Source organism: Spermophilus citellus (assembly GCF_964194105.1).
Source record: "Spermophilus citellus genome assembly, chromosome: 3".
Classification (NCBI taxonomy): domain Eukaryota; kingdom Metazoa; phylum Chordata; class Mammalia; order Rodentia; family Sciuridae; genus Spermophilus; species Spermophilus citellus.
Window position 1 is genome coordinate 24,981,699 of NC_138184.1, and position 13,039 is coordinate 24,994,737.

Below are 13,039 nucleotides of genomic sequence, written 5' to 3' on the forward strand. Positions count from 1 at the left end.
TGGGTTAGCCTCTGTGTCCTCTATTCTGCACCATTGGTCTACCAGTCTGTTTTGGTGCCAATACCATGCTGTTTTATTACTATTGCTCTGTAGTATAGTTTAAGGTCTGGTATAGTGATGCCACCTGCTTCACTCTTCCTGCTAAGGATTGCTTTAGCTATTCTGTGTCTCTTATTTTTTACAGATGAATTTTATCACTGCTTTTTCTATTTCTATGAGGAATGCCATTGGGATTTGGATCAGAATTGTATTAAATCTGTATAGTGCTTTTGGTAGTATGGTCATTTTGATAATATTAATTCTGCCTAACCAAGAGCATGGTAGATCTTTCCATCTTCTAAGGTATTATTTGATTTCTTTCTTTAGGGTTCTGTAGTTTTCATTGTATTGATCTTTCACCAATTTTGTTAAGTTGATTCCCAAGTAGATTTTTTTAAGGCTATTGTAAATGGGGTATTTTTCCTCATTTCCCTTTCTGAGGATTTGTCACTGATATAAACTGCCTTTGATTTATGGGCGTTGATTTTATATCCTGCTACTTTGCTGAATTTATTTAATAGTTCTAGAAGTTTTCTGGTGGATTTTTTTGGGTCTTCTAGGTATAGTATCATATCATCAGCAAACAGTGCTAATTGATGTTCTTCTTTTTCTACGTGTATCCCTTTAATTTCTTTTGTCTGTGTAATTGCTCTGGCCAGTGTTTCAAGAACCATGTTAAATAGTAGTGGTGAAAGAGGGCATCCCTGTCTTGTTCCAGTTTTTAGAAGGAATGCCTTTAATTTTTCTTCACTTAGAATGATGTTGGCCTGGGGCTTAGCATAGATAGCCTTTATGATGTTGAGATATGTTCCTATTATCCCTAGTTTTTCTAATGTTTTGAACATGAAGGAGTGCTGTATTTTGCAAATGCTTTTTCTGCATCTATTGAGTTGATTATATGTTCTTATCTTTAATTCTATCGATGTGATGAATTACATTCATTGATTTCTGAATGTTGAACCAACCTTGCATCCCTGGGATGAAGCCCACTTGATGGTGGTGTACTATCTTTTTGATATGTTTTTGTAGTTGATTTGCCAGAATTTTATTGAGGATTTTTGCAATCTATGTTCATTAGAGAGATTGGTCTGGAGTTTTCTTTCTTTGATGTGTCTTTGCCTAGTTTTGGAATTAGAGTAATATTGACCTCATAGAATGCGTTTGGAAGTGCTCCCTCTTTTTCTATTTCCTGAAGTAAATTGGAGAGTATTGATAGTAGTTCTTTTTTTTCTTTAAAGGTCTTTTAGAAATTGCCTGTGCATCCATTCAGTCCTAGGCTTTTCTTAGTTGGTGGGCTTCTGATGGCGTCTTCTGTTTCATCGCTTGAAATTGACATGTTTCAATTGTGTGTATCATCCTGATTCAATTTGGGCAAATCATTTGACTCTAAAAATTTGTTGATGCCTTTGATATTTTCTATTTTATTGGAGTGTAAGTTTTCAAGACAATTTCTAATTATCTTCTGTATTTCTGTAGTGCATGTTGTGATATTTCCTTTTTTCATCATGTATGTTAGTAATTTTAGTTTTCTCTCTCCTTCTCTTCATTAGCATGGCTAAGGGTCTGTCAATTTTACTTATTTTTTTTTCAAAGAACAAACTTTTTGTTCTGTCAATTTTTTCCATTGTTTCTTTTGTTTTAATTTCATTGATTTCAGCTCTAATTTTAATTATTTCCTGTCTTCTACTGCTTTGGGTGTTGGTTTATTCTTCTTTTTCTAGGGCTTTGAGATTTAATGTTAAGTCATTTATTTGTTGATTTTTTTCTTCTTTTAAGGAATGAACTCCATGCAATGAACTTTCCTCTTAGAACTGCCTTCATAGTGTCCCAGAGATTTTCATATGTTTTATCTGTGTTCTCATTCACCTCTAAAATTTTTTAAATCTTCTCCTTGATGTCTTTTGCAACCCATTGTTCATTCATTAGCATATTATTTAGTCTCCAGGTATTGGAGTAACTTTATTTCTTATTTTATCATTGATTTCTAATTTTATCCCACTATAATCTGATAGAATGCAGGGTAGTATCTCTACTTTTTTATATTTGCTAAGAGTTGCTTTGTGGCATAATTGTCTATTTTAGAGAAGGACCTATGTGCTACTGAGAAGAAAGTGTATTTGCTTGTTGAAGTATGAAATAATCTATATGTGTCAGTTAAGTCTAAGTTATTGATTGTATTATTGAGTTCTATAGTTTCTTTGTTCAGCTTTTATTTGGAAGATCTATCCAGTGGTGAAAGAAGTGTGTTAAAGTCACCCAAAATTGTTGTGTTGTGGTCTATTTGACTCTTGAACTTTAGAAGAGTTTGTTGGATGTAGATGCTCCATTGTTTGGGACATATATATTTATAATTGTCAGGTCTTGTTGGTGTATGGTTCCCTTTAGCAGTATGTAGTGTCCTTCTTTATTCCTTTTGATTAACTTTAGCTTGATGTCTACTTTATTGATATGAGGATGGAAACCCCTGCTTACTTCCATAGTCCATGAGAGTGGTATGATTTTTCCCAACCCTTCACTTTCAGTCTGTGGATGTCTTTTCCTATGAGATGAGTCTCTTGGAGGCAGAATATTGTTGTGGTTTTTTTTAAATCCAATCTGCTAGTCTATGTCTCTTGACTGGTGAGCTTAGGCCATTAACATTCAGAGTTATTATTGAGACATGATTTGTATTCGCAGCCATTTGTGTTTATTTTGATATTTAATGTGACTTAGTTTCTCCTCTGATTAGGTTTTCCTTTAGCGTAATACCTCCCTCTGCTGATTTTCATCCTTGTTTTTCATTTCCCCTTTGTGGACTATTTTGCTGAGGATGTTCTGTAATGCAGGTTTCCTAGTTGTAAATTCTTTTAACTTTTATTTATCATGGAAGGTTTTTATTTCATCATCAAATCTAAAGCTTAGTTTTGCTGAATATAAGATTCTTGGTTGGCATTCATTTTCTTTCAGAGCTTGGTACATGCTTTTCCTGGATCTCCTGGCTTTGAGGGTCTGCTGAGATAGAATCAGTCTCCCCCTATATGTGATCTGATTCCTCTCTCTTGTGGCTTTTAAGATTCTATCCTTATTCTGTATGTTAGACATTTTCATTATAATGTGCCTTAGTGTAGATCTGTTGTAATTTTGAACATGTGGTGTCCTGTAAGCCTCTTGTATTTGGTTTTCCAATTTATTCTTCATGCTTGGGAAAATCTCTGATATTATCTCATTGAAGAGATTGTGCATTCCTTTGGTTTGAAACTCTGTGCCTTCCTCTATCCCAATAACTCTCAGATTGGGTTTTTTGATGCTGTCTCATAATTTTTAGATGTTCTTTTCATGGTTTCTTACTATCTTCAATGTGTGATCAACTTTATTTTCCAGATTGTATACTTTTTCTTCATTATCTGATGTTCGTTCTTCCAAGTAATTCAGTCTGTTGTTATGCTTTCTATTGAGGTTTTATTTGGTTTACTGTATCCTTCATTTCAAGGATTTCTGACTTTTTTTTTCAGAGTCTCTATCTCTTTCTTGAAGTAATCTTTTGCTACCTGTATTTGCTCTCTTATCTCTTTGTTGGAGTGATCAATTTTTGCCTGTATTGGCTCATTTAGGTCATTCTTTAATTCACAGATCATTTTAATTATGAACCTTCTGAACTCCTTCTCTGACATGTCATCAACTTCGCTGTCCATGGGTTCTGTTATTGTAGTATCCTAATTTGTTTGGGGCACTTTCCTCCCTTGTTTTTCATGTTGTCTATGTGTCTTCCTTTCTTGCAGTTTGGATCCTGGACCTGGATCCCACGCAAGTTGGTAAGGGCAGATCTGGTCTGGGCCTGAGCTCCTGCGGTAGTCTGCGGGTCAAAAGGGGTGGTCCCATGCCAGGGGCTGGGCTCTGGCAGGTGTCTGCTGGTGGCAGGATGAATCTCAGGCCTACTGTGAGCCTGGGTCCCCATGCAGGCTTGTGTAGGCTGATCTGGGCTGGGCCTGCCCTCCCAAGGTATTCTCCTGTTATCTTGTTAGATGTATAGCTTGCAAATATTTCCTCCTATTCTGTAGGTTGTCTCTTCACTCTGTTGATTGTTTTCTTCGATGTGCAAAAACTTTTTAGTTTGATGTAATCCTTTTGTTTTTTCTTTTGTTTCCTGTGCTTTGGAGGTCTTGTCCAAAAAATCCTTGCCCAATCCAATGTCCTAAAGTGTTTCCATGTTTGTTTGTTTGTTTTTTTCTGGTATTTTCATAGTTTCAGATCTTACACTTAAGTCTTTAATCCCGTTTGGGTTGATGTTTGCATATGATGAGAGATATTCACCTAGCTTCATTCTTCTGCCTACAGGTATCCAATTTTTCCTTATAGCATTTATTGAAAAGATTGTCCTTCAATTTGTGTTTTTAGCAGATTTGTCAAAGACCAATGGGCCGTAGATGTATGGATTTACTTCTAGGTTCTCTATTTCATTGGTCTGCTTTTTTGCCAACACTTTGTACTTTTGATTGCTAACTCTTCGCTGTATATTTTGAAATCAGGTAGTATAATGCTTCCTGCTTTGTTCTTTTTGCTCAGGATTGCCTTAACGCTTTTGAGTCTTTTGTCGTTTCATGCAAATTTTAGAATTATTCTTTCCAGTTCTGCAAAGAATATCATTGGTATTCTAATAGAGATTGCATTGAATTTCTAGATCATTTTAGGTAGTATAGACATTTTAACAATATTAATTCTTCCAATCCATGAACACAGGTTGACTTTCCATTTTTTGTATCCTCTTCAATTCCTCTTATCAACATTTTAATAATTTACATGATATAAATCTTTTAACACCTTGGTTAAATTTATTCCTAGGTATTTTACTTATTTTTTGCAGCTATTGTAAATTGGATTGTTTCTTTAATTTTTTTTAAAAGATAATTTGCTATTGGTATTTAGAAACTCTACTAAGTTTTGTACATTGATTTTGTATCCTGTAACTTTTGTTCACTATTTCAAATAATTCTCTTTTTTTGGTAGAGTGTTCTTAGATGTGCTTTTCTGTAGATCCAATCATGTCATCTGCAAACAGTGACAGTTTGACTACCTCCTTTCCAATTTGGATGTCCTTTATTTCTTTCCTTTGCCTGACTGCTTTGGCTAGTGCTTCTAGTACTACATTGAGAGTGGACATCCTTGTCTCAGGTGTACAAAACAGATAATGAGCTGGAATTGGCCCAGGGGCCTGAGTTTGCCGACATCTGGTATGTTAGAATTCAAAAACATTCATTTTATATAATAAAATTTGTATGCTCAATTGTCATTCTAAACCTAAAATCTTTATCATTAAAGAAAATTAGAATGAAATATTTCTATTTTTAAATGACAAAGGGACAGGAAGTTGGTGACCATGTTCAGGATAGATTTGACTTTGAAATAAGTTTTAAAGTCATCAGTGTTGTGATTTAGGAATATGTTGTTTGCTTTACAGATGAGCAGTTGGAGTTTGTTCTTAACTGGATTTTCTTCCATTTTTTTTTCTTAACAGCTGAGGGTCTTCAAGTTAGCCAAATCCTGGCCAACTTTAAATACACTAATTAAGATAATTGGCCACTCTGTTGGAGCTCTTGGACATCTGACCGTGGTCCTGGCCATCGTGATCTTTATTTTCTCGGTAGTTGGCGTGCAGCTTTTTGGCTCTAAATTCTGTCGCCAAAAGAGTGCACACCTCTGTTCTGTCTCCGAAGACCCGTGTTTGCGGCGCTGGCACATGGGAGATTTTTACCACTCCTTCCTGGTGGTATTCCGCATCCTCTGTGGGGAATGGATCGAAAACATGTGGGCATGTATGCAAGAAGTTAACAAACCGATGTGCATTATTGTCTTTGTCTTGATATTGATCATAGGAAAGCTTGTGGTGAGTCTCAGATATTTTTTTTTTCCAAAAAGGGGGGTGGGGTGGGGAAAGTGGATATCTCTCAAATGTATTAGATCCTTTGACAACACTCTGCTCATGATAATCATAATTCTAAATAGAACACCAAGTACATCTTTAAAATCTTTCGAATTCGTTTTGAAGAAAGTAGAATAAACATGAAACAATCATCCTTGACAAAGGGCCCATGTTGACTGATGTTCCAATACCTCCTGTATTCCAGCTGATTATTCTAAGCCAGTCTTATTCTCTATGCCAGTTATTGGCTGAGTTAAGCGTTTGTGACTTAATTAGGTCTGTAAGAAGTAAAGAGATGTCCACAGGGGATATGTGGGAAAGATTTCTTGATATTACAAGTATATATGAGGGGACAAAAAATTGGTCTCTTTGCTTCTTATGGGCCTTTTTCTGACTGTAACTTCTACAGACATTGTAAACTTCATGAGATTATGAGATCATGTAAGAACCTTGAACAAAGGAAGGTAGAACCGAGCACTGAGGAAGGTGGAATGAAAAGAGAACAAATCCACCTTCATGTCAGAATTGGTTCCTAATCTATTTTCAAACTTCTTGTTGTGCTTATTATGTACGCTGGCTTGAGACCATTCTGGGAAGCTGAAAGCACTGATGTTTATGGAGAGGCTAGTTAGGCACACATTGGTAAAGGTATGAAGAGACAGAAGATTCACAAAAAATCCTTGAGTGCACATTCTCCAGAATCCCGTTGAAGCTATCATACAAATATGACGATCTACACAAGATCTCTTTATCCCAAGTGCCTGATAAATGATGTTCATAGACAGTAATGATTCAGAAGTTCAGAAGAGCAGGATATCACCAATGGAAATGGGGAGACAGCATCAAGAAAGGCTTTGAAGAGATATGGTCCCCGAGAAGTCCACTTAAAAGGCAAGAGGACATACAGAGGAGAACTTGAACTGGAAGGTATATAAGTGTAAGCAAAAGCCAAGTAGTTAGATGTCCACTGATCTAAATTTAAAGTGATCTATGCTTCAAAGGAAGAGTTGCAGATTTGGTTCAGACCTCACTGGCTCATCCCTAATACCTCACTGAGGTTAGGGATGAACAGGGTCTAAAGAGACTATAAAAAAAAATACATAATCTCCCAAAATGTGTGAATAGTAGAGAACTTCACAGAGGTTTGGGATACCGGATCCTTATTCCAGTGGGCAATTCCAGCAAAAATCCAAGCTTGTGGTTCAACTGACCCCTAAGTTCCATGTACCTTCTATTTTGCCACATGATGATTACCTCATCTCCTTTACCCTAGCCAGGGTTTGCACACACTTGTTGCTTCTATGTAGATTAGCTGGATTTGGCTCTTTGCATCCCTTAACTTCAAGTTCTCTTTTGTTTTATCATCTCCATGCCTTCCTCAATCTTTATTTTATAGATGAACTTTGTTGGGAGAGAGCAGGACCCACAACTCTCATTTGACTCTTTAAGTCTTGGGGGAAATGTTGTTCTGGAAATTCACTGTACCTTTGCATTTGCTAAAATTTCCATTCTCCTTATCCACCCCGCCCCCACCCCCACCCCCCGCCCCAGGTGCTCAACCTCTTCATTGCTTTATTGCTCAATTCCTTCAGCAATGAAGAGAGATATGGAATCTCAGAAGGAGAGGCCAGGAAAACCAAAGTGCAGTTAGCCCTGGATCGGTTCCGCCGTGCTTTTTCTTTTGTGATTCACACGCTTGAACATTTCTTTTGCAAGCGATGCAAGAGGCATAACTTACCAAAGCTAAAAGAGATGACAGCAGACTCTGATGCAGAGAGCAAGGACATTATTCCTCTGGCTGCAGATATGAAAAGGGGGTCAGAAGCCCAGGAGGAATTTGGTGTACTAAACTCTGCACAAAAGACTTTCAGCCTTGGGTATGATAGGAGTTGGCTGGCCCCACTTGCAGAGGAAGAGAATGATGTTGAATATTCTGATAAAAATGATGCATCATCCATCACGCACTCGGAGGCTGAAAGACAGGTATGACTGAATTTTTACAAAGCTAGAATTACCACGAAACTCTTGTTGTGGTAACTGTTCTGAGCACCATGAAGGAATAATAAGAGTATAAAATGTAGTGCTGCTCTTTTGGACCCCTGTGCACATCCTAGGGCAGATTTCAGTTAGAGTCCTCCCCAGGTGGCACGACAGGAGGTGTCAGAAGAGTTCAGAGGGGAGCGATACCAGAATGGGCTGGAACAACAGCAAGAAAGTGCCTTTGGTTAAACCTGGTAAGAATGCAGCACTAGTATTTCCCCAAAAATGAGGGAAGAAAGGGTGGAAAGTGAAGTAAATAATAATGATAAAAGAGATAGTTATGGGACCAAACTTGGTCTTCCAAGGGACCAGGCTTGTGCAGAAGTGGTGGGAGATGAGGGCTTTTGGTGGGCCTTGGTCTATTCAGCTGCTGTAACAAAGTGTCACAGACTAGGGGGCTTCTAAACAACAGACATTCATTTCTCACAGTTCTGGAGGCTGGGAAATCCAACTTTGAGGGGCCAGGAGATTCAGGTCTGGTGAGGGTCAGTTTCCTGATTCATAAATGGCACCTTCTCACTGTGCCCTCTCATTGGTGACCCATAGGCACCAGGGTGCAAACAAGCTCCTGTGGACCTTTTAAAAATAAGGACACTAATCCCAGATTCCATAACTTGGCTATTCACAATAGCCAAGATAAACATGGCTATGAAGGTATCTCGACAGTATGATGACTTTGATTCCTTCAAATATATACTGAGGAATGGTGTAGCTGAATCGTATGGTAGTTCCACTTTTAGAATTTTGGGGGAACTTCAATAATTATTTCCAGAGCATCTCCATTAATTTACATCTCACCAATGAAATAGAAGATTTCCCCTCCTGTATCCTCTTCTAACATTTATTATTTGTAACCTTGATGAGTACCATTCTGCTTGGGATGAGATGAAATCTCAATGTAGTTTTTTTTTTTTAAATATAGCTTTATTTATTTATTTTTATGTGGTGCTGAGAATGGAACCCAGTGCCTCACACATTTGAGGCAAGTGCTCTACCACTGAGCTACAGCTTCAGCCCTTAAGGTAGTTTTGATTTCATTTCCCTGATGACTAAAGATATTGAATTTTTTTTCATATAATAATTAGCCCCTTGTATTACTTCTTTTGAGAAGCATCTGTTCACTTCATTTGCCCATTTATTAATTGGATTATTTTGGAGTTTGGATTTTGTTTGGGTTTGGGTTTTGGTACTGGGGATTGAAGCCAGGGGTGCTTAACCACTGAGCCACATCCTCAGCCCTTTTTATTTTTTATTTGGAGACAGGGTTTTGCTAAGTTACTTAGGGCCTCACTAAGTTGCTGAGGTTGACTTTGTGCTTGTGATCCTCAAGCCACTGAGATTATAGGCATATGCCACTGCACCCAGCATTGTTTTGAGTTATTTATATTTTGTGGTCATTAATCCTCTGTTGGAAGAGTAGCTGGCAAAGATTTTTCTTGCATTTTGTATGTTGTCTCTTCACTTTGTTAATTGTTTCCTTTGCGGTGCTGAAGCTTTTTAATTTGGCATAATCCCATTTATCAATTCTTGCTATAATTTCCTGAGATATAGGAGTTCTATTTTTTATTAATTTATCTTCTTTTTTTCTCTGTGTTCTTTGGATTGCATATCTTTATTGACATCTTTTAAGTTCACTGGTTCTTTCTTCTTCTAATTCAAGTGTACTTTTGGTCCTTCTAATACATTTTTCATTTTAGTTATTATGCTTTTCAATTCCAAAATTTGTTTGGTTCCTTTTAAAAAATTTAATTCATGTTTATTGATGTTGTGTATTGAATTATAATTGTCATCATGGCATCTTCTATTTCTTTATGGATGACTTATTTTAATTCTTTAAACATATTTTTAATGGCTGTCTTGCATTCTTTGTTAACTTTTTGCCCTTTTCTGTGCAACTTTTGTTACCTGCCTTTTCCCTATGTATGGGTCACATTTTCCTGGTTTTTGCATTTTTAAAATTTTTGCTTAAAATTGGACATTTTAATTAACATGTTATAGCAACTCTATAACAAAGTTTCCCTTCTCTTCTCTGGGCTTTATTTATTTGATGCCTTGGCTAAACTAGTATAGTGAAGGTCATTCCCTTCCCAAACCACAACTCTACACACACACACACACACACACACACACACACACACACACGCACACACACACACTGCAAAGTTTTTGGCATCACTCCTCAGAGAGAACAACCCAGAATGTACACAGTCAGTCTAAGATGACAATTGTTTTAGCAGGGCTCTCTTTGATGCTCTGCTTCTATGATCTCTGTCAAGTCATCAGCCTCATTTGATATCACATCTGGATTTTAAGCTCAACTGATTTTTTTTCAAGTTTTATCCATGTTCTATTACATGCATCAATATTACATTAATTTTCAATTGCAGAATAATATTCTTTTTTATGCATATATAGTATGTTTTGTTGACCCATTCATCAATTGAGCTATTTTCACCTTTTGGCTATTATGAAAAATGCTGCTGTGAACATTCATTCATTAACAAGTTTTTGTGGGGGCATATGTTTTCATTTCTCTTGGGTTATTCCTAGCAGTGAAATTGCTGAGTAACATGTTTAACATTTTGAGGAACTGCTTATAGTTTCCCAAAGCAACTACACACAGTATTCTGGTTGCTTTGTGCTCTTGCCAACATTTATTATTTTTAACTATTCAGCTGTGCATCCAAAACAACCAGTATTTTTACTGGGTAGTGATGGAAAGAATAAGTTGTAGGAAAATCAGTGAAGTATAGTAAGAGCAGTATGTTACTCCACAGGAAAGTTTTTGTCAGCCTCCACCAAGGTTTATTTACTTACTTATTTACTTATTTTAATTTTTCTTGGTACTGGGAATTGAACCTAGAAGCACTGAGACAAAGTCTTGCCAAGTTGCTGTGACTAGCCTCAAACTTGTGATCCCCCTGCCTCAGCCTCTCCAGTCGCTGGGATTCCAGTGAGATGTTTTAATCAAGGAAAAGTATCTATAGAATGTATAGTAGGAGGAGTTCCAGGACAGTGTTTGTAAGTTCCAAATCACCGAAGAGCATTTAATAAAGCCTTAAATAGAAGGCAGGAAGTTGGATGTTTAATTTTTACCCCAAGCTCAACTGATTTTTGCATAATTATTATTTTTAATGATGCCATCGGCATGCATTGCTCAACATTGTAATCCACTTAAATGCAAGAAAAGATAGCATTTAAGGACACTCTTTTGAATTTTATTTTACCCCAAAAGATTCTTCTTGGATGTTTTCTCCACAGTTCTCTGTGGTTAATATGATGACCTAATTCATTGCCTTTAATCAAGAAAAGCTACTAGCCTCTTCATATTTGCTTACTACAGAATCTCCATTTCTCCATTGTTTTCAAGAATGCCCATAGGCCTGAACTTTCTCTCAAATAAAAGTCATTTTGTTTTGTTTTGTTTTGTTTGTTTATTTTTTATTGGTGGATTGCTCTGGAATTCTTTTTTCTTATGGATCCCCTCACATCTTAGGAAAAATCTTGGAGTCACTATTCTAAGTACTTAACAAGGGCAATAGCTTTTCTTCTGGTCAGTTTTCTTTTTTCAGTAGACCTCCAAAGCCTCTGCTGGCCAGGCAAGATGAAGTGAGAATGATCAGGGTCCCAGTATTCTCAGGCTGCTTGCTCCTTCAACAGTCAAGTCTCTGTCCTGTGTGTGTGTGGGGGGGGCGCTGAATGGAAAAAGGGAGCTCACTTTTTGGCCACACTCACCAGGAATTTAGACTGTTCAACTGAAAGAGGAGATGAGAAGTACTGGTGACCTTAACTCCTGATAAGGTATTGTATCCCTTGTTTAGGAGCTGAGGATCAAGGAACCTTATAATCTTGGCTATACCTGCCTCACTTGGGTTGGGAGTCTGGAAGAAGAAAGCACCTCTTGGCTCCAATACTATAGATAGACTTCTGCTGTCCTTACTGAATTTTAGTATGTTTTCTTAAATGAGTGTTTTGTCCTGTGGTGTATGCTCTCAGGACAATTTTCAGAGACTTCAAAAATTCTGAAGTTTTTCACCACTTACAATTATTCCCTGGAGAGGAGGTTCACAGAGATCCTCATGTGTCATCAAGTGTGTGAAACTCTATGTATTTTTTTTTCTTTTTCTTTCTTTCTTCCCCCGCTCCTCAGAGCAGGGGGCGATATGGGGGATTGAATTCAGGGACATTCAACCATTGAGCTACATCCCAGCCCTGTTTTGTATTTTATTTAGAGACAGGGTCTCACTGAGTTGCTTAATGCCCCACTGTTGCTGAGGCTGGCTTTGAACTGTGGATCCTCCTGCCTCAGCCTCCCGAGCTACTGGTATTACAGGTGTGTGCCATGGCACCCGGCTGTATGGTTTTTTTCTTAAAAATTAAATGCTAAACTTACTAATTTTAATGGTTCTTTTAATTTATTACATTGCTTTTATATTTTCTCAAATGCATTCGCCTCAGTTTTTATTTTGGGGGAAGGCTATTGATTTTATGTTATATATTTTGGAACATTAGTTTAAAAGTTCATGTTTATTGAAAGAATCTGTCACTCTCTCTTACAGCTGAAGTTCTATGATTGTCTCCCATACATCCTCTGGGACATCCATTTCAGAACCATCTCTCTTATTACCAACCTGGGATTTTTTTCTAATAGTGACAGTAAGCATATTGCAGATCTGGTCACTGAACCAGTGGGTACTTTTGACCAGGTCTTATTTCTTAGGTTGTACTTCCTGTTTTCTCTTAGATGAACGGATTTCTATTATTGTAACTAGGAGCATTTGACACAGGTTTTTTTTGTTGTTGTTATTGTTTTTTAGCCTTCTTCCTTAACTGCAAGAACTTCATCCCAATAGTTTCACCCCACAGTTTTAACCTCAGATAGAGCTCTGTTTCCTTTTCTTACATGAAGCATTTTTAGGCACCAGTATCTGTTGCTACAACTTTATATTTCTGTTTAGTGTCTGCTCTGTAAGTGTGTTTACTCCTTTTTTTGTGTGTAGGTACGTATGTATGTATATTTGAGGACATGCATAAGTGTGTATGCATATTTATATGTGTTATCAC

The 13,039-nt window shown here is 37.1% G+C and overlaps 1 protein-coding gene across 1 annotated transcript in view; it reads left to right on the forward strand.

Moving 5' to 3' along the window:
* Positions 1 to 13,039, forward strand: part of SCN11A (sodium voltage-gated channel alpha subunit 11) — a gene marked incomplete at both ends in the record, with an annotated part of 85,097 nt that overhangs the window by 42,280 nt on the left and 29,778 nt on the right. The window contains 2 exons of the mRNA XM_081283224.1: positions 5,531 to 5,899; positions 7,487 to 7,918. Coding sequence (XP_081139350.1) covers positions 5,531 to 5,899; positions 7,487 to 7,918 — 801 coding nt within the window. The remainder of the gene's footprint in view (positions 1 to 5,530; positions 5,900 to 7,486; positions 7,919 to 13,039) is intronic.